The sequence below is a fragment of the Eucyclogobius newberryi genome, unplaced genomic scaffold (genome assembly GCF_026437365.1).
Source record: "Eucyclogobius newberryi isolate DKJ021-1_F unplaced genomic scaffold, fEucNew1.0.hap1 SCAF_75, whole genome shotgun sequence".
Lineage (NCBI taxonomy): Eukaryota > Metazoa > Chordata > Actinopteri > Gobiiformes > Gobiidae > Eucyclogobius > Eucyclogobius newberryi.
The window spans coordinates 55,001-80,000 of record NW_027316445.1 but is presented as its reverse complement, the minus strand read 5'-3'; the positions used below and the strand labels follow the sequence as shown (position 1 = coordinate 80,000).

General features: G+C 50.2%; 1 protein-coding gene across 1 annotated transcript in view; it reads right to left on the bottom strand.

Annotated features, from left to right (window-relative positions):
• The window catches only part of iqgap1 (IQ motif containing GTPase activating protein 1), a 74,694-nt gene that overhangs the window by 33,244 nt on the left and 16,450 nt on the right, over positions 1–25,000 (bottom strand). The window contains exons 10-19 of the mRNA XM_072436170.1: positions 22,597–22,712; positions 22,099–22,262; positions 13,179–13,269; positions 12,718–12,882; positions 12,500–12,639; positions 9,499–9,669; positions 8,364–8,447; positions 8,185–8,256; positions 7,704–7,773; positions 5,635–5,999 (exon numbers count right to left, since the gene is read on the bottom strand). Coding sequence (XP_072292271.1) covers positions 5,635–5,999; positions 7,704–7,773; positions 8,185–8,256; positions 8,364–8,447; positions 9,499–9,669; positions 12,500–12,639; positions 12,718–12,882; positions 13,179–13,269; positions 22,099–22,262; positions 22,597–22,712 — 1,438 coding nt within the window. The remainder of the gene's footprint in view (positions 1–5,634; positions 6,000–7,703; positions 7,774–8,184; positions 8,257–8,363; positions 8,448–9,498; positions 9,670–12,499; positions 12,640–12,717; positions 12,883–13,178; positions 13,270–22,098; positions 22,263–22,596; positions 22,713–25,000) is intronic.

Sequence of the window (25,000 nt, the reverse complement as noted above, 5' to 3'; positions counted from 1 at the left end):
AGCAAGAGAACATGTGTCAGCAAGAGGAAAACATGTGTCAGCAAGAGAACATGTGTCAGCAAGAGGAAAACATGTGTCAGCAAGAGGAAAACATGTGTCAGCAAGAGAAGATCTGTCAGCAAGAGAACATGTGTCTGCAAGAGAACATGTGTCAGCAAGAGAACATGTGTCAGCAAGAGAACATGTGTCAGCAAGAGAAGATCTGTCAGCAAGAGAACATGTGTCTGCAAGAGAACATGTGTCAGCAAGAGAACATGTGTCAGCAAGAGAACATGTGTCAGCAAGAGAACATGTGTCTGCAAGAGAACATGTGTCAGCAAGAGAAGATCTGTCAGCAAGAGAACATGTGTCTGCAAGAGAACATGTGTCAGCAAGAGAACATGTGTCTGCAAGAGAACATGTGTCTGCAAGAGAACATGTGTCAGCAAGAGAACATGTGTCTGCAAGAGAACATGTGTCTGCAAGAGAACATGTGTCAGCAAGAGAACATGTGTCAGCAAGAGAACATGTGTCAGCAAGAGAACATGTGTCAGCAAGAAAACATGTGTCTGCAAGAGAACATGTGTCTGCAAGAGAACATGTGTCAGCAAGAGAACATGTGTCTGCAAGAGAACATGTGTCAGCAAGAGAACATGTGTCTGCAAGAGAACATGTGTCTGCAAGAGAACATGTGTCAGCAAGAGAACATGTGTCTGCAAGAGAACATGTGTCAGCAAGAGAACATGTGTCAGCAAAAGAAGATGTGTCAGCAAGAGAACATGTGTCAGCAAGAGAACATGTGTCAGCAAAAGATGTGTCTGCAAGAGAACATGTGTCTGCAAGAGAACATGTGTCAGCAAGAGAACATGTGTCTGCAAGAGAACATGTGTCTGCAAGAGAACATGTGTCAGCAAGAGAACATGTGTCTGCAAGAGAACATGTGTCAGCAAGAGAACATGTGTCAGCAAAAGAACATGTGTCAGCAAGAGAACATGTGTCAGCGAAAGAAGATGTGTCAGCAAGAGAACATGTGTCAGCAAGAGAACATGTGTCAGCAAAAGATGTGTCTGCAAGAGAACATGTGTCTGCAAGAGAACATGTGTCAGCAAGAGAACATGTGTCTGCAAGAGAACATGTATCTGCAAGAGAACATGTGTCAGCAAGAGAACATGTGTCTGCAAGAGAACATGTGTCAGCAAGAGAACATGTGTCAGCAAGAGAACATGTGTCAGCAAGAGAACATGTGTCAGCAAAAGAAGATGTGTCAGCAAGAGAACATGTGTCAGCAAGAGGAAAACATGTGTCAGCAAGAGAACATGTGTCTGCAAGAGAACATGTGTCTGCAAGAGAACATGTGTCAGCAAGAGAACATGTGTCTGCAAGAGAACATGTGTCAGCAAGAGAACATGTGTCAGCAAAAGAACATGTGTCAGCAAGAGAACATGTGTCAGCAAAAGAAGATGTGTCAGCAAGAGAACATGTGTCAGCAAGAGAACATGTGTCAGCAAAAGATGTGTCTGCAAGAGAACATGTGTCTGCAAGAGAACATGTGTCAGCAAGAGAACATGTGTCTGCAAGAGAACATGTGTCTGCAAGAGAACATGTGTCAGCAAGAGAACATGTGTCTGCAAGAGAACATGTGTCTGCAAGAGAACATGTGTCAGCAAGAGAACATGTGTCAGCAAGAGAACATGTGTCAGCAAAAGAAGATGTGTCAGCAAGAGAACATGTGTCAGCAAGAGGAAAACATGTGTCAGCAAGAGAACATGTGTCTGCAAGAGAACATGTGTCAGCAAGAGAACATGTGTCTGCAAGAGAACATGTGTCAGCAAGAGAACATGTGTCAGCAAGAGGAAAACATGTGTCAGCAAGAGAACATGTGTCTGCAAGAGAACATGTGTCTGCAAGAGAACATGTGTCAGCAAGAGAACATGTGTCTGCAAGAGAACATGTGTCAGCAAGAGAACATGTGTCAGCAAAAGAACATGTGTCAGCAAGAGAACATGTGTCAGCAAAAGAAGATGTGTCAGCAAGAGAACATGTGTCAGCAAGAGAACATGTGTCTGCAAGAGAACATGTGTCAGCAAGAGAACATGTGTCAGCAAGAGAACATGTGTCAGCAAAAGAAGATGTGTCAGCAAGAGAACATGTGTCAGCAAGAGGAAAACATGTGTCAGCAAGAGAACATGTGTCTGCAAGAGAACATGTGTCAGCAAGAGAACATGTGTCAGCAAGAGGAAAACATGTGTCAGCAAGAGAACATGTGTCTGCAAGAGAACATGTGTCTGCAAGAGAACATGTGTCAGCAAGAGAACATGTGTCTGCAAGAGAACATGTGTCAGCAAGAGAACATGTGTCAGCAAAAGAACATGTGTCAGCAAGAGAACATGTGTCAGCAAAAGAAGATGTGTCAGCAAGAGAACATGTGTCTGCAAGAGAACATGTGTCAGCAAGAGAACATGTGTCTGCAAGAGAACATGTGTCAGCAAGAGAACATGTGTCAGCAAAAGAACATGTGTCAGCAAGAGAACATGTGTCAGCAAAAGAAGATGTGTCAGCAAGAGAACATGTGTCTGCAAGAGAACATGTGTCTGCAAGAGAACATGTGTCAGCAAGAGAACATGTGTCAGCAAGAGAACATGTGTCAGCAAGAGAACATGTGTCAGCAAGAGGAAAACATGTGTCAGCAAGAGAACATGTGTCTGCAAGAGAACATGTGTCAGCAAGAGAACATGTGTCAGCAAGAGGAAAACATGTGTCAGCAAGAGAACATGTGTCTGCAAGAGAACATGTGTCTGCAAGAGAACATGTGTCTGCAAGAGAACATGTGTCAGCAAGAGAACATGTGTCTGCAAGAGAACATGTGTCTGCAAGAGAACATGTGTCAGCAAGAGAACATGTGTCAGCAAGAGAACATGTGTCAGCAAAAGAAGATGTGTCAGCAAGAGAACATGTGTCAGCAAGAGGAAAACATGTGTCAGCAAGAGAACATGTGTCTGCAAGAGGAGAACATGTGTCTGCAAGAGGAGAACATGTGTCTGTGGAGAGAGAACATGTGTCTGCAAGAGAGAACATGTGTCTTTGGAGAGAGAACATGTGTCTGCAAGAGAGAACATGTGTCTGCAAGAGAGAACATTTGTCGGCAAGAGAGAACATGTGTCTGCAAGAGAGAACATGTGTCTGCAAGAGAGAACATGTGTCTGCAAGAGAGAACATGTGTCTGCAAGAGAGAACATGTGCCGGCAAGAGAGAACATGTGTCTGCAAGAGAGAACATGTGTCTGCAAGAGAGAACATGTGTCGGCAAGAGGAAACGTGTCTGTGGAGAGAGAACATGTGTTTGCAAGAGGAGAGAGAACATGTGTTTGCAAGAAGAGAACATGTGTTTGCAAGAGGAGAACATGTGTTTGCAAGTGTAGGATATGCAGATGACCTCTCCGTGTTGCCATGGTGACAGGAATGCGGGCTAAAGTGTTATCAGCTAACAGTCCTTGTGAAGATCTATGGTTCTCTGCAGGAGCAGAGAACGCGAGCGAACGAACAGACACTTTGAACGTTGGAAATAACTTTTCCATCGAATGACTTCTTTTGGATTAAAATTAACTCAAGTGTCATTTTCTCTCCAAGACAAAAGCTAAAACGCTAAAAAGACTATGCGGTTTTAGTAAAAATCATCTGGTGTGTGTGGCTCGTTGCTCACCTGTAACAGGTAGAACAGTGGTGTGTGTGGCTCGTTGCTCACCTGTAACAGGTAGAACAGCGGAGTGTGTGGCTCGTTGCTCACCTGTAACAGGTAGAACAGCGGTGTGTGTGGCTCGTTGCTCACCTGTAACAGGTAGAACAGCGGAGTGTGTGGCTCGTTGCTCACCTGTAACAGGTAGAACAGCGGTGTGTGTGGCTCGTTGCTCACCTGTAATAGGTAGAACAGCGGTGTGTGTGGCTCGTTGCTCACCTGTAACAGGTAGAACAGCGGTGTGTGTGGCTCGTTGCTCACCTGTAACAGGTAGAACAGTGGTGTGTGTGGCTCGTTGCTCACCTGTAACAGGTAGAACAGCGGAGTGTGTGGCTCGTTGCTCACCTGTAACAGGTAGAACAGCGGTGCGTGTGGCTCGTTGCTCACCTGTAACAGGTAGAACAGCGGAGTGTGTGGCTCGTTGCTCACCTGTAACAGGTAGAACAGCGGTGTGTGTGGCTCGTTGCTCACCTGTAACAGGTAGAACAGCGGAGTGTGTGGCTCGTTGCTCACCTGTAACAGGTAGAACAGCGGAGTGTGTGGCTCGTTGCTCACCTGTAACAGGTAGAACAGCGGTGTGTGTGGCTCGTTGCTCACCTGTAACAGGTAGAACAGCGGTGTGTGTGGCTCGTTGCTCACCTGTAACAGGTAGAACAGCGGTGTGTGTGGCTCGTTGCTCACCTGTAACAGGTAGAACAGTGGTGTGTGTGGCTCGTTGCTCACCTGTAACAGGTAGAACAGTGGTGTGTGTGGCTCGTTGCTCACCTGTAACAGGTAGAACAGTGGTGTGTGTGGCTCGTTGCTCACCTGTAACAGGTAGAACAGTGGTGTGTGTGGCTCGTTGCTCACCTGTAACAGGTAGAACAGTGGTGTGTGTGGCTCGTTGCTCACCTGTAACAGGTAGAACAGTGGTGTGTGTGGCTCGTTGCTCACCTGTAACAGGTAGAACAGTGGTGTGTGTGGCTCGTTGCTCACCTGTAACAGGTAGAACAGAGGTGTGTGTGGCTCGTTGCTCACCTGTAACAGGTTGAACAGTGGTGTGTGTGGCTCGTTGCTCACCTGTAACAGGTAGAACAGCGGTGTGTGTGGCTCGTTGCTCACCTGTAACAGGTAGAACAGCGGAGTGTGTGGCTCGTTGCTCACCTGTAACAGGTAGAACAGCGGAGTGTGTGGCTCGTTGCTCACCTGTAACAGGTAGAACAGCGGTGTGTGTGGCTCGTTGCTCACCTGTAACAGGTAGAACAGCGGTGTGTGTGGCTCGTTGCTCACCTGTAACAGGTAGAACAGCGGTGTGTGTGGCTCGTTGCTCACCTGTAACAGGTAGAACAGTGGTGTGTGTGGCTCGTTGCTCACCTGTAACAGGTAGAACAGTGGTGTGTGTGGCTCGTTGCTCACCTGTAACAGGTAGAACAGTGGTGTGTGTGGCTCGTTGCTCACCTGTAACAGGTAGAACAGTGGTGTGTGTGGCTCGTTGCTCACCTGTAACAGGTAGAACAGTGGTGTGTGTGGCTCGTTGCTCACCTGTAACAGGTAGAACAGTGGTGTGTGTGGCTCGTTGCTCACCTGTAACAGGTAGAACAGTGGTGTGTGTGGCTCGTTGCTCACCTGTAACAGGTAGAACAGAGGTGTGTGTGGCTCGTTGCTCACCTGTAACAGGTTGAACAGTGGTGTGTGTGGCTCGTTGCTCACCTGTAACAGGTAGAACAGCGGTGTGTGTGGCTCGTTGCTCACCTGTAACAGGTAGAACAGCGGTGTGTGTGGCTCGTTGCTCACCTGTAACAGGTAGAACAGCGGTGTGTGTGGCTCGTTGCTCACCTGTGTGTGTGGCTCGTTGCTCACCTGTAACAGGTAGAACAGCGGTGTGTGTGGCTCGTTGCTCACCTGTAACAGGTAGAACAGTGGTGTGTGTGGCTCGTTGCTCACCTGTAACAGGTAGAACAGGTGCTGATACGCCTCCAGCTTCACTCTCTTCTCTTTGCTCAGAGCCTTGAGTCCTCCTCGTGTTCCTTTCTGGGCCATCATGTTGGCGAGCTGGTCGTGGTTCTTCTTGGTGAGGCGTTTGGAGTGGGACACCACGTCCTGCAGAGTGATCTTGTTCTTCACCAGGAGACCGATCTTTATGTCCATGAGGTTCAGGTCTTTCTCCAGACTCTGGTTAGATCGGATGTTTGTGACCACTTCCTCCCTGAGCTTCATCAGCTCAAGCTCCTCCTGGAAGTCCTGGTCACTCTGGTCCAGAAGGTGTACGAACTTACGCACCACGCCCATGGGCGGGTCATCTGCGTTTACTGTGGAAGGTGAAATATGACCTTTAGCAACATATTTAAATTACTCACAATACCATATTTATTTTACAAAATTATACTTCTTCCTTTCAAATGTCTTGTGTGAATCATTTATCAAATATAAACGTGTTTAATAAGTGAAAAGGAGCAAAACATCATGGTCTATGTAGTTCCTGTTTTTGAAGCGACTGAAACTAAACAAAGCAACGCCAACAACGTCACGAGATGAACCCGGCCAGGAACCACCTTTATTTAAGTCATGGCCTAAACTGGCAATGGGCCCTTTTCACAATGAAAATGGCCCACATTGATGTATTTCCTGCTTTGGGTCATAAACTTCTTGATTTGTTGCATTATTTATTTACTGCAGTACTATCACTGCAGTACTTTCACTGCAGTACTTTCACTGCAGTACTTTCACTGCAGTACTATCACTGCAGTACTTTCACTGCAGTACTTTCACTGCAGTACTTTCACTGCAGTACTATCACTGCAGTACTTTCACTGCAGTACTTTCATTGCAGTACTATCACTGCAGTACTTTCACTGCAGTACTTTCACTGCAGTACTATCACTGCAGTACTATCACTGCAGTACTTTCACTGCAGTACTATCACTGCAGTACTATCACTGCAGTACTTTCACTGCAGTACTATCACTGCAATACTTTCACTGCAGTACTATCACTGCAGTACTATCACTGCAGTACTATCACTGCAGTACTATCACTGCAATACTTTCACTGCAGTACTATCACTGCAGTACTATCACTGCAGTACTTTCACTGCAGTACTATCACTGCAGTACTATCACTGCAGTACTATCACTGCAGTACTATCACTGCAGTACTATCACTGCAGTACTATCACTGCAATACTTTCACTGCAGTACTATCACTGCAGTACTTTCACAACAGTACTATCACTGCAGTACTTTCACTGCAATACTTTCACTGCAGTACTATCACTGCAGTACTATCACTGCAGTACTATCACTGCAGTACTATCACTGCAATACTTTCACTGCAGTACTATCACTGCAGTACTATCACTGCAGTACTATCACTGCAGTACTATCACTGCAGTACTATCACTGCAATACTTTCACTGCAGTACTATCACTGCAGTACTATCACTGCAGTACTATCACTGCAGTACTATCACTGCAGTACTATCACTGCAGTACTATCACTGCAGTACTATCACTGCAGTACTATCACTGCAGTACTATCACTGCAGTACTATCACTGCAGTACTTTCACTGCAGTACTTTCACTGCAGTACTATCACTGCAGTACTATCACTGCAATACTTTCACTGCAGTACTATCACTGCAGTACTATCACTGCAGTACTATCACTGCAGTACTATCACTGCAATACTTTCACTGCAGTACTATCACTGCAGTACTATCACTGCAATACTTTCACTGCAGTACTATCACTGCAGTACTTTCACTGCAGTACTATCACTGCAGTACTATCACTGCAATACTTTCACTGCAGTACTATCACTGCAGTACTATCACTGCAATACTTTCACTGCAGTACTATCACTGCAGTACTATCACTGCAATACTTTCACTGCAGTACTATCACTGCAGTACTATCACTGCAGTACTATCACTGCAGTACTATCACTGCAGTACTATCACTGCAGTACTATCACTGCAGTACTATCACTGCAGTACTATCACTGCAGGACTTACTCAGGGTTTTGTAGTCGTCTCGTGCTTTGTTGGCTCTGATGAACGCTTGGATTTTCACCACGTCGTCAATCTGAAACAGAACAAGTGTTTAACATGTCGTCATGACGACAGGTGCAGAGCTGCCGAAGGCCCGCCCCCTCGGCCCGCCCCTCGGCCCGCCCTCTCGGCCCGCCCCCTCGGCCCGCCCCCTCGGCCCGCCCCTCGGCCCGCCCCTCGGCCCACCCTCTCGGCCCGCCCTTCGGCCCGCCCTCTCGGCCCGCCCTCTCGGCCCGCCCCTCGGCCCGCCCTCTCGGCCCGCCCTCTCGGCCCGCCCCTCGGCCCGCCCCCTCAGCCCGCCCCTCCTGACATGTGGGGAATGGGGGAATCTCAATGGGACTTTAATACATTTGACTGGTTTGCACGTTCTCTCTGTTTCATGACTTTATTTGCTTTGAAATATTTAGAAAGAGAAAATATATTTAAAAAAGAGAATAAGCCTCACGTGATCTTTGAAGTACTTCTGACGATCTTTGTATTTCTTTCGAGCCTGATGCATCCGGACCATCGACTGGATCTGAGGACAAGAGGAACAATGACACTGAAGATCTGTGTGAGGAACATGCATTGTATACACTGAAGCAAGAGTATTTGCAGTACAGCTGAAGTGAATAGTACTAGTACCTTGAGCGCCTGCTCGTTCTGCTGGTTCAGATATTCTTTACGTTCCTTGAAGCTCTTTCTCTGTTTGAATCCTCTCCAATGAGCCTGAAGTCACAGACCAGCTTTAATTATTCATCTGCTCCACAGACACAGCAAATAAGACTGTGCACATGGTACACACTGTGCACATGGTACACACTGTGCACATGGTACACACTGTGCACATGGTACACACTGTGCACATGGTACACACTGTGCACATGGTACACACTGTGCGCATGGTACACACTGTGCACATGGTACACACTGTGCGCATGGTACACACTGTGCACATGGTACACACTGTGCGCATGGTACACACTGTGCGCATGGTACACACTGTGCGCATGGTACACACTGTGCACATGGTACACACTGTGCGCATGGTACACACTGTGCGCATGGTACACACTGTGCGCATGGTACACACTGTGCACATGGTACACACTGTGCGCATGGTACACACTGTGCGCATGGTACACACTGTGCACATGGTACACACTGTGCGCATGGTGCACATGGTACACTGGTCATCTGCATGAGTCTGGGTGAAGTCCACAAACGGGGAATAAGTGGTCCAGGTCCAGGTCCTGTCACAGTCTGCTCATCTCCTGTCTGTTGGTATCATGCCACTCTACCGGTTAGCCACGCCTTCTCATCAGGCCACTCCCTACACCTGTCTCTGCTCCACTCTACCGGTTAGCCACGCCTTCTCATCAGGCCACTCCCTACACCTGTCTCTGCTCCACTCTACCGGTTAGCCACGCCTTCTCATCAGGCCACTCCCTACACCTGTCTCCCAGATTGTTCTCGTGTTATGCCCGACTGTCCAGCATTTTTCCCCGAACTTATTCTCTGTTTCCGACCTCGCCTGTCCCTGACCTGGATATTACCTCAGGCTTCTGTCTTCGACCACAAGTTTGGCCTGTTCCCTGCTGGTCAGACACCTGCTGACCCTGACCCCGTGACAGGTCCAGGTCGTGCTGACCCTGACCCCGTGACAGGTCCAGGTCGTGTGGGTTTGTGCTGTGTCTATGGATGAGTTTTCTCTCAACTATGAACGATGTTGTATAAATCCAGCCTCAAATTGACCTCTGTGACCTCTGTGACCTCTGACCTGTATAGTGGTGACTGCTGGGTTCTGGTTCTGCAGAAACTCTCTTCTCTCTCGAACATTTCTCCTCACGAGGAATCCTCTGCAGCGAGCTTGAAGACGAGTGATCAGCGCCTCATTCGCTCTCCACAGCTGCTCGCGGTTATACGCCGTGGTCACTCCAGAGATCACAGACTGAAAGAGACACAGAGTCACAACAGAGATCACAGACTGAAAGAGACACAGAGTCACAACAGAGATCACAGACTGAAAGAGACACAGAGTCACAACAGAGATCACAGACTGAAAGAGACACAGAGTCACAACAGAGATCACAGACTGAAAGAGACACAGAGTCACAACAGAGATCACAGACTGAAAGAGACACAGAGTCACAACAGAGATCACAGACTGAAAGAGACACAGAGTCACAACAGAGATCACAGACTGAAAGAGACACAGAGTCACAACAGAGATCACAGACTGAAAGAGACACAGAGTCACAACAGAGATCACAGACTGAAAGAGACACAGAGTCACAACAGAGATCACAGACTGAAAGAGACACAGAGTCACAACAGAGATCACAGACTGAAAGAGACACAGAGTCACAACAGAGATCACAGACTGAAAGAGACACAGAGTCACAACAGAGATCACAGACTGATCAGACACTTCCTCCAGCTTCTTATCTCCTGCATTTGTAACGTCTAGATTCTCCTGTAACTCCTGCTCACAGCAGGTCCTAAAAGCTCCATCAAAAGCTTTAACTGGTTCAAAATGCAGCAGCAAGATTACAACAGAAACTAAAAGAAGAGAGCACATTACACCGGTGCTGGAGTCTCTTCACATTTAAACTCCTCCTCCTGATTTACAAAGCCATAAATGACATGGCCCCTCCCACCTCAAAGATGCTCTAGAACCATCTTATCCAAACAGAGCTCTTCACTCTAAATGCCGGCCTTCTGGTGGTGCCAAGAGTCTCTAAAAGCACAGTAGGAGGTAGAGCCTTCTGGTGGTCCCAAGAGTCTCTAAAAGTACAGTAGGAGGTAGAGCCTTCTGGTGGTGCCAAGAGTCTCTAAAAGCACAGTAGGAGGTAGAGCCGTCTGGTGGTGCCAAGAGTCTCTAAAAGCACAGTAGGAGGTAGAGCCTTCTGGTGGCCCCAAGAGTCTCTAAAAGTACAGTAGGAGGTAGAGCCTTCTGGTGGTGCCAAGAGTCTCTAAAAGCACAGTAGGAGGTAGAGCCTTCTGGTGGTGCCAAGAGTCTCTAAAAGCACAGTAGGAGGTAGAGCCTTCTGGTGGTGCCAAGAGTCTCTAAAAGCACAGTAGGAGGTAGAGCCTTCTGGTGGTCCCAAGAGTCTCTAAAAGCACAGTAGGAGGTAGAGCCTTCTGGTGGTCCCAAGAGTCTCTAAAAGCACAGTAGGAGGTAGCGCCTTCTGGTGGTCCCAAGAGTCTCTAAAAGTACAGTAGGAGGTAGAGCCTTCTGGTGGTGCCAAGAGTCTCTAAAAGCACAGTAGGAGGTAGAGCCTTCTGGTGGTCCCAAGAGTCTCTAAAAGCACAGTAGGAGGTAGAGCCTTCTGGTGGTCCCAAGAGTCTCTAAAAGTACAGTAGGAGGTAGAGCCTTCTGGTGGTGCCAAGAGTCTCTAAAAGCACAGTAGGAGGTAGAGCCGTCTGGTGGTGCCAAGAGTCTCTAAAAGCACAGTAGGAGGTAGAGCCTTCTGGTGGCCCCAAGAGTCTCTAAAAGTACAGTAGGAGGTAGAGCCTTCTGGTGGTGCCAAGAGTCTCTAAAAGCACAGTAGGAGGTAGAGCCTTCTGGTGGTGCCAAGAGTCTCTAAAAGCACAGTAGGAGGTAGAGCCTTCTGGTGGTCCCAAGAGTCTCTAAAAGCACAGTAGGAGGTAGAGCCTTCTGGTGGTCCCAAGAGTCTCTAAAAGCACAGTAGGAGGTAGCGCCTTCTGGTGGTCCCAAGAGTCTCTAAAAGTACAGTAGGAGGTAGAGCCTTCTGGTGGTGCCAAGAGTCTCTAAAAGCACAGTAGGAGGTAGAGCCTTCTGGTGGTGCCAAGAGTCTCTAAAAGCACAGTAGGAGGTAGAGCCTTCTGGTGGTGCCAAGAGTCTCTAAAAGCACAGTAGGAGGTAGAGCCCTCTGGTGGTCCCAAGAGTCTCTAAAAGCACAGTAGGAGGTAGAGCCTTCTGGTGGTGCCAAGAGTCTCTAAAAGCACAGTAGGAGGTAGAGCCGTCTGGTGGTGCCAAGAGTCTCTAAAAGCACAGTAGGAGGTAGAGCCTTCTGGTGGCCCCAAGAGTCTCTAAAAGTACAGTAGGAGGTAGAGCCTTCTGGTGGTGCCAAGAGTCTCTAAAAGCACAGTAGGAGGTAGAGCCTTCTGGTGGTGCCAAGAGTCTCTAAAAGCACAGTAGGAGGTAGAGCCTTCTGGTGGTCCCAAGAGTCTCTAAAAGCACAGTAGGAGGTAGAGCCTTCTGGTGGTCCCAAGAGTCTCTAAAAGCACAGTAGGAGGTAGCGCCTTCTGGTGGTCCCAAGAGTCTCTAAAAGTACAGTAGGAGGTAGAGCCTTCTGGTGGTGCCAAGAGTCTCTAAAAGCACAGTAGGAGGTAGAGCCTTCTGGTGGTGCCAAGAGTCTCTAAAAGCACAGTAGGAGGTAGAGCCTTCTGGTGGTGCCAAGAGTCTCTAAAAGCACAGTAGGAGGTAGAGCCCTCTGGTGGTCCCAAGAGTCTCTAAAAGCACAGTAGGAGGTAGAGCCTTCTGGTGGTGCCAAGAGTCTCTAAAAGCACAGTAGGAGGTAGAGCCTTCTGGTGGTGCCAAGAGTCTCTAAAAGCACAGTAGGAGGTAGAGCCTTCTGGTGGTCCCAAGAGTCTCTAAAAGTACTGTAGGAGGTCGAGTCCTGTCCATGTTAAAGAGGCGACACAGTCTCTTCATTTAAGTTCAGGCTTAAACGTTCCTCTTTGAAATGACTTATGGTCAGACCAGTTAGGAACAGAAATAATGTGTGTGTCCTGAAGGTGGCGCTCTCTCTCACCTGGATCTCGTCTTTGCTCAGTTGCCTGCTGTTTGGAGTAAATCCGTCCGGTTCGGCCCAGGTGCCCTCCCCTGAGCTCAGGTTGTAGTAATAATGATGTCCTCCTTTGACCCAGTGCTTCACCCACTCGCTGTCGTTATCTGAAGACATCATTTATCTCAGTTTTATGTTTTTAAACGTAAACTTCAGAGTGGTCCTTCTCCACTAACTGGTCTCACCCTGGTCCTTCAGGTCGCTCTGGTCCTTCAGGTCGCTCTGGTACGACTTGGAACACTCAGATGTGACGCCGTAGAGTCCGGCCCCTGGGTTCTTCAGGGCCGACAGGGTCTGGGCCGGATCTCCCTGGTCCACGGCCCGGTTTATGTTCTGGATGCACTGAGAGACTGAGGAGAACAAACAACAGAACTGTTGATCAGCACAAAGAAGCAGAAGCTAAAGCTCTAATGTGGAAATGTTGCCATGGGCAAGATCAGTACTAATACTGGTAAATACTAATAATACTAGTAATAACTGTACTAATATTAGTAACAGTACTAATAGAAGAACAGTTTTGATACTGGTAATTACCAATACTGATCTACTAATCTTCTTTGTTCCCCAAACAGCCCTGTACTGGACCATGAACTGTACTGGACCATGAACTGTACTGGACCATGAAGGCACTAATACTGGTACTCACAGAGCAGGGCGTCGGCCGTGTTCTGATTGGCTTGGCGGATTGCATCCTGGATCTCGTCCAACCACAGCACAGCAGCCGGATCCTGCGTCTCCTGAAACACCACATGGTTTTAACCACCATCTTGACCCTCTTGACCCTCCTGTCCTCAGACCTGGTCCTATGCGTGTACATTTGAAAGGTTTACGCACCGGACGCGGGCGCTCGCGCTCTCTGCGCACATGCGCAGTAGAGGTGTTGTCACATGTGCAGTAGAGGTGTTGTCACATGAGCAGTAGAGGTGTTGTCACATGCGCAGTAGAGGTGTTGTCACATGCGCAGTAGAGGTGTTGTCACATGTGCAGTAGAGGTGTTGTCACACGCGCAGTAGAGGTGTTGTCACATGCGCAGTAGAGGTGTTGTCACATGTGCAGTAGAGGTGTTGTCACATGCGCAGTAGAGGTGTTGTCACATGTGCAGTAGAGGTGTTGTCACACGCGCAGTAGAGGTGTTGTCACATGCGCAGTAGAGGTGTTGTCACATGTGCAGTAGAGGTGTTGTCACATGAGCAGTAGAGGTGTTGTCACATGTGCAGTAGAGGTGTTGTCACATGCGCAGTAGAGGTGTTGTCACATGCGCAGTAGAGGTGTTGTCACATGCGCAGTAGAGGTGTTGTCACATGCGCAGTAGAGGTGTTGTCACATGCGCAGTAGAGGTGTTGTCACATGAGCAGTAGAGGTGTTGTCACATGAGCAGTAGAGGTGTTGTCACATGTGCAGTAGAGGTGTTGTCACACGCGCAGTAGAGGTGTTGTCACATGCGCAGTAGAGGTGTTGTCACATGTGCAGTAGAGGTGTTGTCACACGCGCAGTAGAGGTGTTGTCACATGCGCAGTAGAGGTGTTGTCACATGAGCAGTAGAGGTGTTGTCACATGCGCAGTAGAGGTGTTGTCACATGCGCAGTAGAGGTGTTGTCACATGTGCAGTAGAGGTGTTGTCACACGCGCAGTAGAGGTGTTGTCACATGCGCAGTAGAGGTGTTGTCACATGTGCAGTAGAGGTGTTGTCACATGCGCAGTAGAGGTGTTGTCACATGTGCAGTAGAGGTGTTGTCACACGCGCAGTAGAGGTGTTGTCACATGCGCAGTAGAGGTGTTGTCACATGTGCAGTAGAGGTGTTGTCACATGTGCAGTAGAGGTGTTGTCACATGCGCAGTAGAGGTGTTGTCACATGTGCAGTAGAGGTGTTGTCACATGTGCAGTAGAGGTGTTGTCACATGAGCAGTAGAGGTGTTGTCACATGCGCAGTAGAGGTGTTGTCACATGTGCAGTAGAGGTGTTGTCACATGAGCAGTAGAGGTGTTGTCACATGTGCAGTAGAGGTGTTGTCACATGCGCAGTAGAGGTGTTGTCACATGCGCAGTAGAGGTGTTGTCACATGTGCAGTAGAGGTGTTGTCACATGCGCAGTAGAGGTGTTGTCACATGCGCAGTAGAGGTGTTGTCACATGCGCAGTAGAGGTGTTGTCACATGCGCAGTAGAGGTGTTGTCACATGCGCAGTAGAGGTGTTGTCATATGAGCAGTAGAGGTGTTGTCACATGTGCAGTAGAGGTGTTGTCACATGCGCAGTAGAGGTGTTGTCACATGCGCAGTAGAGGTGTTGTCACATGCGCAGTAGAGGTGTTGTCACATGCGCAGTAGAGGTGTTGTCACATGAGCAGTAGAGGTGTTGTCACATGTGCAGTAGAGGTGTTGTCATATGAGCAGTAGAGGTGTTGTCACATGAGCAGTAGAGGTGTTGTCACATGAGCAGTAGAGGTGTTGTCACATGCGCAGTAGAGGTGTTGTCACATGCGCAGTAGAGGTGTTGTCACATGCGCAGTAGAGGTGTTGTCACATGTGCAGTAGAGGTGTTGTCACACGCGCAGTAGAGGTGTTGTCACATACGCAGTAGAGGTGTTGTCACATGTGCAGTAGAGGTGTTGTCACATGCGCAGTAGAGGTGTTGTCACATGTGCAGTAGAGGTGTTGTCACACGCGCAGTAGAGGTGTTGTCACATGCGCAGTAGAGGTGTTGTCACATGTGCAGTAGAGGTGTTGTCACATGAGCAGTAGAGGTGTTGTCACATGTGCAGTAGAGGTGTTGTCACATGCGCAGTAGAGGTGTTGTCACATGCGCAGTAGAGGTGTTGTCACATGCGCAGTAGAGGTGTTGTCACATGCGCAGTAGAGGTGTTGTCACATGCGCAGTAGAGGTGTTGTCACATGAGCAGTAGAGGTGTTGTCACATGAGCAGTAGAGGTGTTGTCACATGTGCAGTAGAGGTGTTGTCACACGCGCAGTAGAGGTGTTGTCACATGCGCAGTAGAGGTGTTGTCACATGTGCAGTAGAGGTGTTGTCACACGCGCAGTAGAGGTGTTGTCACATGCGCAGTAGAGGTGTTGTCACATGTGCAGTAGAGGTGTTGTCACATGAGCAGTAGAGGTGTTGTCACATGCGCAGTAGAGGTGTTGTCACATGTGCAGTAGAGGTGTTGTCATATGAGCAGTAGAGGTGTTGTCACATGCGCAGTAGAGGTGTTGTCACATGTGCAGTAGAGGTGTTGTCACATGTGCAGTAGAGGTGTTGTCACATGCGCAGTAGAGGTGTTGTCACATGTGCAGTAGAGGTGTTGTCACATGTGCAGTAGAGGTGTTGTCACATGAGCAGTAGAGGTGTTGTCACATGCGCAGTAGAGGTGTTGTCACATGTGCAGTAGAGGTGTTGTCACATGAGCAGTAGAGGTGTTGTCACATGAGCAGTAGAGGTGTTGTCACATGCGCAGTAGAGGTGTTGTCACATGCGCAGTAGAGGTGTTGTCACATGTGCAGTAGAGGTGTTGTCACATGCGCAGTAGAGGTGTTGTCATATGAGCAGTAGAGGTGTTGTCACATGTGCAGTAGAGGTGTTGTCACATGCGCAGTAGAGGTGTTGTCACATGCGCAGTAGAGGTGTTGTCACATGCGCAGTAGAGGTGTTGTCATATGAGCAGTAGAGGTGTTGTCACATGTGCAGTAGAGGTGTTGTCATATGAGCAGTAGAGGTGTTGTCACATGTGCAGTAGAGGTGTTGTCACATGCGCAGTAGAGGTGTTGTCACATGCGCAGTAGAGGTGTTGTCACATGCGCAGTAGAGGTGTTGTCACATGCGCAGTAGAGGTGTTGTCACATGCGCAGTAGAGGTGTTGTCACATGTGCAGTAGAGGTGTTGTCACACGCGCAGTAGAGGTGTTGTCACATGCGCAGTAGAGGTGTTGTCACATGCGCAGTAGAGGTGTTGTCACATGTGCAGTAGAGGTGTTGTCACATGCGCAGTAGAGGTGTTGTCACATGTGCAGTAGAGGTGTTGTCACATGCGCAGTAGAGGTGTTGTCACATGCGCAGTAGAGGTGTTGTCACATGAGCAGTAGAGGTGTTGTCACATGCGCAGTAGAGGTGTTGTCACATGCGCAGTAGAGGTGTTGTCACATGTGCAGTAGAGGTGTTGTCACACGCGCAGTAGAGGTGTTGTCACATGCGCAGTAGAGGTGTTGTCATATGAGCAGTAGAGGTGTTGTCACATGCGCAGTAGAGGTGTTGTCACATGTGCAGTAGAGGTGTTGTCACATGCGCAGTAGAGGTGTTGTCACATGTGCAGTAGAGGTGTTGTCACATGTGCAGTAGAGGTGTTGTCACATGCGCAGTAGAGGTGTTGTCACATGCGCAGTAGAGGTGTTGTCACATGCGCAGTAGAGGTGTTGTCACATGTGCAGTAGAGGTGTTGTCACATGCGCAGTAGAGGTGTTGTCACATGCGCAGTAGAGGTGTTGTCACATGCGCAGTAGAGGTGTTGTCACATGCGCAGTAGAGGTGTTGTCACATGCGCAGTAGAGGTGTTGTCACATGTGCAGTAGAGGTGTTGTCACACGCGCAGTAGAGGTGTTGTCACATGCGCAGTAGAGGTGTTGTCACATGCGCAGTAGAGGTGTTGTCACATGTGCAGTAGAGGTGTTGTCACATGCGCAGTAGAGGTGTTGTCACATGTGCAGTAGAGGTGTTGTCACATGCGCAGTAGAGGTGTTGTCACATGCGCAGTAGAGGTGTTGTCACATGAGCAGTAGAGGTGTTGTCACATGCGCAGTAGAGGTGTTGTCACATGCGCAGTAGAGGTGTTGTCACATGTGCAGTAGAGGTGTTGTCACATGCGCAGTAGAGGTGTTGTCACATGCGCAGTAGAGGTGTTGTCACATGCGCAGTAGAGGTGTTGTCACATGCGCAGTAGAGGTGTTGTCACATGCGCAGTAGAGGTGTTGTCACATGTGCAGTAGAGGTGTTGTCACACGCGCAGTAGAGGTGTTGTCACATGCGCAGTAGAGGTGTTGTCACATGCGCAGTAGAGGTGTTGTCACATGTGCAGTAGAGGTGTTGTCACATGCGCAGTAGAGGTGTTGTCACATGTGCAGTAGAGGTGTTGTCACATGCGCAGTAGAGGTGTTGTCACATGCGCAGTAGAGGTGTTGTCACATGAGCAGTAGAGGTGTTGTCACATGCGCAGTAGAGGTGTTGTCACATGCGCAGTAGAGGTGTTGTCACATGTGCAGTAGAGGTGTTGTCACATGCGCAGTAGAGGTGTTGTCACATGCGCAGTAGAGGTGTTGTCATATGAGCAGTAGAGGTGTTGTCACATGCGCAGTAGAGGTGTTGTCACATGTGCAGTAGAGGTGTTGTCACATGCGCAGTAGAGGTGTTGTCACATGTGCAGTAGAGGTGTTGTCACATGTGCAGTAGAGGTGTTGTCACATGCGCAGTAGAGGTGTTGTCACATGCGCAGTAGAGGTGTTGTCACATGCGCAGTAGAGGTGTTGTCACATGTGCAGTAGAGGTGTTGTCACATGCGCAGTAGAGGTGTTGTCACATGCGCAGTAGAGGTGTTGTCACATGCGCAGTAGAGGTGTTGTCACATGCGCAGTAGAGGTGTTGTCACATGCGCAGTAGAGGTGTTGTCACATGTGCAGTAGAGGTGTTGTCACACGCGCAGTAGAGGTGTTGTCACATGCGCAGTAGAGGTGTTGTCACATGCGCAGTAGAGGTGTTGTCACATGTGCAGTAGAGGTGTTGTCACATGCGCAGTAGAGGTGTTGTCACATGTGCAGTAGAGGTGTTGTCACATGCGCAGTAGAGGTGTTGTCACATGCGCAGTAGAGGTGTTGTCACATGAGCAGTAGAGGTGTTGTCACATGCGCAGTAGAGGTGTTGTCACATGCGCAGTAGAGGTGTTGTCACATGTGCAGTAGAGGTGTTGTCACATGCGCAGTAGAGGTGTTGTCACATGCGCAGTAGAGGTGTTGTCACATGCGCAGTAGAGGTGTTGTCACATGCGCAGTAGAGGTGTTGTCACATGTGCAGTAGAGGTGTTGTCACACGCGCAGTAGAGGTGTTGTCACATGCGCAGTAGAGGTGTTGTCACATGCGCAGTAGAGGTGTTGTCACATGAGCAGTAGAGGTGTTGTCACATGCGCAGTAGAGGTGTTGTCACATGTGCAGTAGAGGTGTTGTCACATGCGCAGTAGAGGTGTTGTCACATGTGCAGTAGAGGTGTTGTCATATGAGCAGTAGAGGTGTTGTCACATGTGCAGTAGAGGTGTTGTCACATGCGCAGTAGAGGTGTTGTCACATGTGCAGTAGAGGTGTTGTCACATGCGCAGTAGAGGTGTTGTCACATGCGCAGTAGAGGTGTTGTCACATGTGCAGTAGAGGTGTTGTCACATGAGCAGTAGAGGTGTTGTCACATGCGCAGTAGAGGTGTTGTCACATGTGCAGTAGAGGTGTTGTCACACGCGCAGTAGAGGTGTTGTCACATGTGCAGTAGAGGTGTTGTCACACGCGCAGTAGAGGTGTTGTCACATGCGCAGTAGAGGTGTTGTCACATGTGCAGTAGAGGTGTTGTCACACGCGCAGTAGAGGTGTTGTCACATGCGCAGTAGAGGTGTTGTCACATGTGCAGTAGAGGTGTTGTCACATGCGCAGTAGAGGTGTTGTCACATGTGCAGTAGAGGTGTTGTCACATGAGCAGTAGAGGTGTTGTCACACGCGCAGTAGAGGTGTTGTCACATGCGCAGTAGAGGTGTTGTCATATGAGCAGTAGAGGTGTTGTCACATGTGCAGTAGAGGTGTTGTCACATGCGCAGTAGAGGTGTTGTCACATGTGCAGTAGAGGTGTTGTCACATGCGCAGTAGAGGTGTTGTCACATGCGCAGTAGAGGTGTTGTCACATGAGCAGTAGAGGTGTTGTCACATGCGCAGTAGAGGTGTTGTCACATGTGCAGTAGAGGTGTTGTCACATGCGCAGTAGAGGTGTTGTCACATGAGCAGTAGAGGTGTTGTCACATGCGCAGTAGAGGTGTTGTCACATGCGCAGTAGAGGTGTTGTCACATGCGCAGTAGAGGTGTTGTCACATGCGCAGTAGAGGTGTTGTCACATGTGCAGTAGAGGTGTTGTCATATGAGCAGTAGAGGTGTTGTCACATGCGCAGTAGAGGTGTTGTCACATGCGCAGTAGAGGTGTTGTCACATGCGCAGTAGAGGTGTTGTCACATGTGCAGTAGAGGTGTTGTCACATGCGCAGTAGAGGTGTTGTCACATGAGCAGTAGAGGTGTTGTCACATGCGCAGTAGAGGTGTTGTCACATGCGCAGTAGAGGTGTTGTCACATGCGCAGTAGAGGTGTTGTCACATGTGCAGTAGAGGTGTTGTCATATGAGCAGTAGAGGTGTTGTCACATGTGCAGTAGAGGTGTTGTCACATGTGCAGTAGAGGTGTTGTCACATGAGCAGTAGAGGTGTTGTCACATGCGCAGTAGAGGTGTTGTCACATGTGCAGTAGAGGTGTTGTCACATGCGCAGTAGAGGTGTTGTCACATGTGCAGTAGAGGTGTTGTCACATGAGCAGTAGAGGTGTTGTCACATGCGCAGTAGAGGTGTTGTCACATGCGCAGTAGAGGTGTTGTCACATGCGCAGTAGAGGTGTTGTCACATGCGCAGTAGAGGTGTTGTCACATGCGCAGTAGAGGTGTTGTCACATGAGCAGTAGAGGTGTTGTCACATGCGCAGTAGAGGTGTTGTCACATGCGCAGTAGAGGTGTTGTCACATGCGCAGTAGAGGTGTTGTCACATGCGCAGTAGAGGTGTTGTCACATGAGCAGTAGAGGTGTTGTCACATGCGCAGTAGAGGTGTTGTCACATGCGCAGTAGAGGTGTTGTCACATGCGCAGTAGAGGTGTTGTCACATGCGCAGTAGAGGTGTTGTCACATGTGCAGTAGAGGTGTTGTCACATGAGCAGTAGAGGTGTTGTCACATGCGCAGTAGAGGTGTTGTCACATGCGCAGTAGAGGTGTTGTCACATGCGCAGTAGAGGTGTTGTCACATGCGCAGTAGAGGTGTTGTCACATGTGCAGTAGAGGTGTTGTCACATGAGCAGTAGAGGTGTTGTCACATGCGCAGTAGAGGTGTTGTCACATGCGCAGTAGAGGTGTTGTCACATGCGCAGTAGAGGTGTTGTCACATGCGCAGTAGAGGTGTTGTCACATGAGCAGTAGAGGTGTTGTCACATGCGCAGTAGAGGTGTTGTCACATGCGCAGTAGAGGTGTTGTCACATGCGCAGTAGAGGTGTTGTCACATGCGCAGTAGAGGTGTTGTCACATGAGCAGTAGAGGTGTTGTCACATGCGCAGTAGAGGTGTTGTCACATGCGCAGTAGAGGTGTTGTCACATGTGCAGTAGAGGTGTTGTCACATGCGCAGTAGAGGTGTTGTCACATGCGCAGTAGAGGTGTTGTCACATGAGCAGTAGAGGTGTTGTCACATGCGCAGTAGAGGTGTTGTCACATGCGCAGTAGAGGTGTTGTCACATGAGCAGTAGAGGTGTTGTCACATGCGCAGTAGAGGTGTTGTCACATGAGCAGTAGAGGTGTTGTCACATGCGCAGTAGAGGTGTTGTCACATGCGCAGTAGAGGTGTTGTCACATGAGCAGTAGAGGTGTTGTCACATGCGCAGTAGAGGTGTTGTCACATGCGCAGTAGAGGTGTTGTCACATGCGCAGTAGAGGTGTTGTCACATGCGCAGTAGAGGTGTTGTCACATGAGCAGTAGAGGTGTTGTCACATGCGCAGTAGAGGTGTTGTCACATGAGCAGTAGAGGTGTTGTCACATGCGCAGTAGAGGTGTTGTCACACGCGCAGTAGAGGTGTTGTCACATGAGCAGTAGAGGTGTTGTCACATGCGCAGTAGAGGTGTTGTCACATGCGCAGTAGAGGTGTTGTCACATGAGCAGTAGAGGTGTTGTCACATGCGCAGTAGAGGTGTTGTCACATGCGCAGTAGAGGTGTCTCTTCTTGGGGAAATGCAGGGGAAACACGTACGTCACTGGAGCGTCAGCTCTGATTGGCTGCTGCGGCTGCTACGCTTCAGCTGCAGAGACCTGAACACATCTGAACGCGTCGCGTAAGCCGCTTTAGCCGCTTTAGCCGCTTTAGCCGCTTTAGCCGCTTCGGCCGGCTCATACGCGCTCAGAGCGTCGAGAGCGTAAGAAAACACACCAATGGAGCCGCCAAAACGAAGAAATCGCGCGGGGGATAACGCACGACGCGCTCGATGGGCGTTTACTATAGACTTTGAATGTGAAGAGGCTTCGGCCGCGCAGTGAAGCCGCTTTAGAGCCACAGACTTTGTGAAGACGACGCGACAGCGTCACAGATTCAGCAGCAGGTGTAATAAAAGGACAGTTGGGGCGCGTTGGCCACGCCCCCTCTTGCGGCGTGGCAAGGGCCAATCATTGCCGCTTGCGGCTATATTTTTATTTTATTTTCAGTCCAATAAAACCTTCTCACTGCGCCCCCTGCAGGACGTGGTGGTACTGCAGTGTTACTCACATGAGCCTTCTCGCGGCGCGCCCCCTGCAGGACGTCGTGGTAGTGTGCGGCCAGGTCCGGGTCGATGTCGCAGAGTTTCGCGGCGGGATTCTGCAACGACGCCATGGTCTTCTGAGCGTCGCCTTCGTCCAGAGCTTCATTTATCTCGCCAATTGCAGCGATCCCTGAGGAGAGAGCGGCCAATCAGAGAGCAGCACTGACAGGAGCGCGGCCAATCAGAGAGCAGCACTGACAGGAGCGCGGCCAATCAGAGAGCAGCACTGACAGGAGCGCGGCCAATCAGAGAGCAGCACTGACAGGAGCGCGGCCAATCAGAGAGCAGCACTGACAGGAGCGCGGCCAATCAGAGAGCAGCACTGACAGGAGCGCGGCAAATCAGAGAGCAGCACTGACAGGAGCGCGGCCAATCAGAGAGCAGCACTGACAGGAGCGCGGCCAATCAGAGAGCAGCACTGACAGGAGCGCGGCCAATCAGAGAGCAGGTGTGTGTTGTCGTACTCTGGTGCTCGTCGCTCACGCTCTGGTTGACCTGGTCGATACAGGCCTGGAGGTCGTTCCAGGTCAAATGTTCACTTCCTGCTTCAGCCTTTAGCCGTAACAGCTCCTCCATATATCTGCACAAACATGAACATGATGAACACATGACCAAAGGGCCCTCTGCAGACCTCTGCCACATGACCAAAGGGCCCTCTGCAGACCTCTGCCACATGACCAAAGGGCCCTCTGCAGACCTCTGCTACATGACCAAAGGGCCCTCTGCAGACCTCTGCCACATGACCAAAGGGCCCTCTGCAGACCTCTGCCACATGACCAAAGGGCCCTCTGCAGACCTCTGCTACATGACCAAAGGGCCCTCTGCAGACCTCTGCCACATGACCAAAGGGCCCTCTGCAGACCTCTGCTACATGACCAAAGGGCCCTCTGCAGACCTCTGCCACATGACCAAAGGGCCCTCTACAGACCTCTGCCACATGACCAAAGGGCCCTCTGCAGACCTCTGCTACATGACCAAAGGGCCCTCTACAGACCTCTGCCACATGACCAAAGGGCCCTCTGCAGACCTCTGCTACATGACCAAAGGGCCCTCTGCAGACCTCTGCTACATGACCAAAGGGCCCTCTACAGACCTCTGCTACATGACCAAAGGGCCCTCTGCAGACCTCTGCCACATGACCAAAGGGCCCTCTGCAGACCTCTGCTACATGACCAAAGGGCCCTCTACAGACCTCTGCCACATGACCAAAGGGCCCTCTGCAGACCTCTGCTACATGACCAAAGGGCCCTCTACAGACCTCTGCCACATGACCAAAGGGCCCTCTGCAGACCTCTGCTACATGACCAAAGGGCCCTCTACAGACCTCTGCTACATGACCAAAGGGCCCTCTACAGACCTCTGCCACATGACCAAAGGGCCCTCTGCAGACCTCTGCTACATGACCAAAGGGCCCTCTACAGACCTCTGCTACATGACCAAAGGGCCCTCTACAGACCTCTGCCACATGACCAAAGGGCCCTCTACAGACCTCTGCCACATGACCAAAGGGCCCTCTGCAGACCTCTGCCACATGACCAAAGGGCCCTCTACAGACCTCTGCTACATGACCAAAGGGCCCTCTACAGACCTCTGCCACATGACCAAAGGGCCCTCTACAGACCTCTGCCACATGACCAAAGGGCCCTCTGCAGACCTCTGCTACATGACCAAAGGGCCCTCTACAGACCTCTGCTACATGACCAAAGGGCCCTCTACAGACCTCTGCCACATGACCAAAGGGCCCTCTGCAGACCTCTGCCACATGACCAAAGGGCCCTCTACAGACCTCTGCTACATGACCAAAGGGCCCTCTGCAGACCTCTGCTACATGACCAAAGGGCCCTCTACAGACCTCTGCTACATGACCAAAGGGCCCTCTACAGACCTCTGCCACATGACCAAAGGGCCCTCTACAGACCTCTGCCACATGACCAAAGGGCCCTCTGCAGACCTCTGCCACATGACCAAAGGGCCCTCTACAGACCTCTGCCACATGACCAAAGGGCCCTCTGCAGACCTCTGCCACATGACCAAAGGGCCCTCTACAGACCTCTGCTACATGACCAAAGGGCCCTCTGCAGACCTCTGCCACATGACCAAAGGGCCCTCTGCAGACCTCTGCTACATGACCAAAGGGCCCTCTGCAGACCTCTGCCACATGACCAAAGGGCCCTCTGCAGACCTCTGCCACATGACCAAAGGGCCCTCTGCAGACCTCTGCCACATGACCAAAGGGCCCTCTGCAGACCTCTGCCACATGACCAAAGGGCCCTCTGCAGACCTCTGCTACATGACCAAAGGGCCCTCTGCAGACCTCTGCCACATGACCAAAGGGCCCTCTACAGACCTCTGCCACATGACCAAAGGGCCCTCTGCAGACCTCTGCCACATGACCAAAGGGCCCTCTACAGACCTCTGCTACATGACCAAAGGGCCCTCTACAGACCTCTGCTACATGACCAAAGGGCCCTCTACAGACCTCTGCTACATGACCAAAGGGCCCTCTACAGACCTCTGCCACATGACCAAAGGGCCCTCTACAGACCTCTGCCACATGACCAAAGGGCCCTCTGCAGACCTCTGCCACATGACCAAAGGGCCCTCTACAGACCTCTGCTACATGACCAAAGGGCCCTCTACAGACCTCTGCTACATGACCAAAGGGCCCTCTACAGACCTCTGCCACATGACCAAAGGGCCCTCTACAGACCTCTGCTACATGACCAAAGGGCCCTCTACAGACCTCTGCTACATGACCAAAGGGCCCTCTACAGACCTCTGCTACATGACCAAAGGGCCCTCTGCAGACCTCTGCTACATGACCAAAGGGCCCTCTGCAGACCTCTGCCACATGACCAAAGGGCCCTC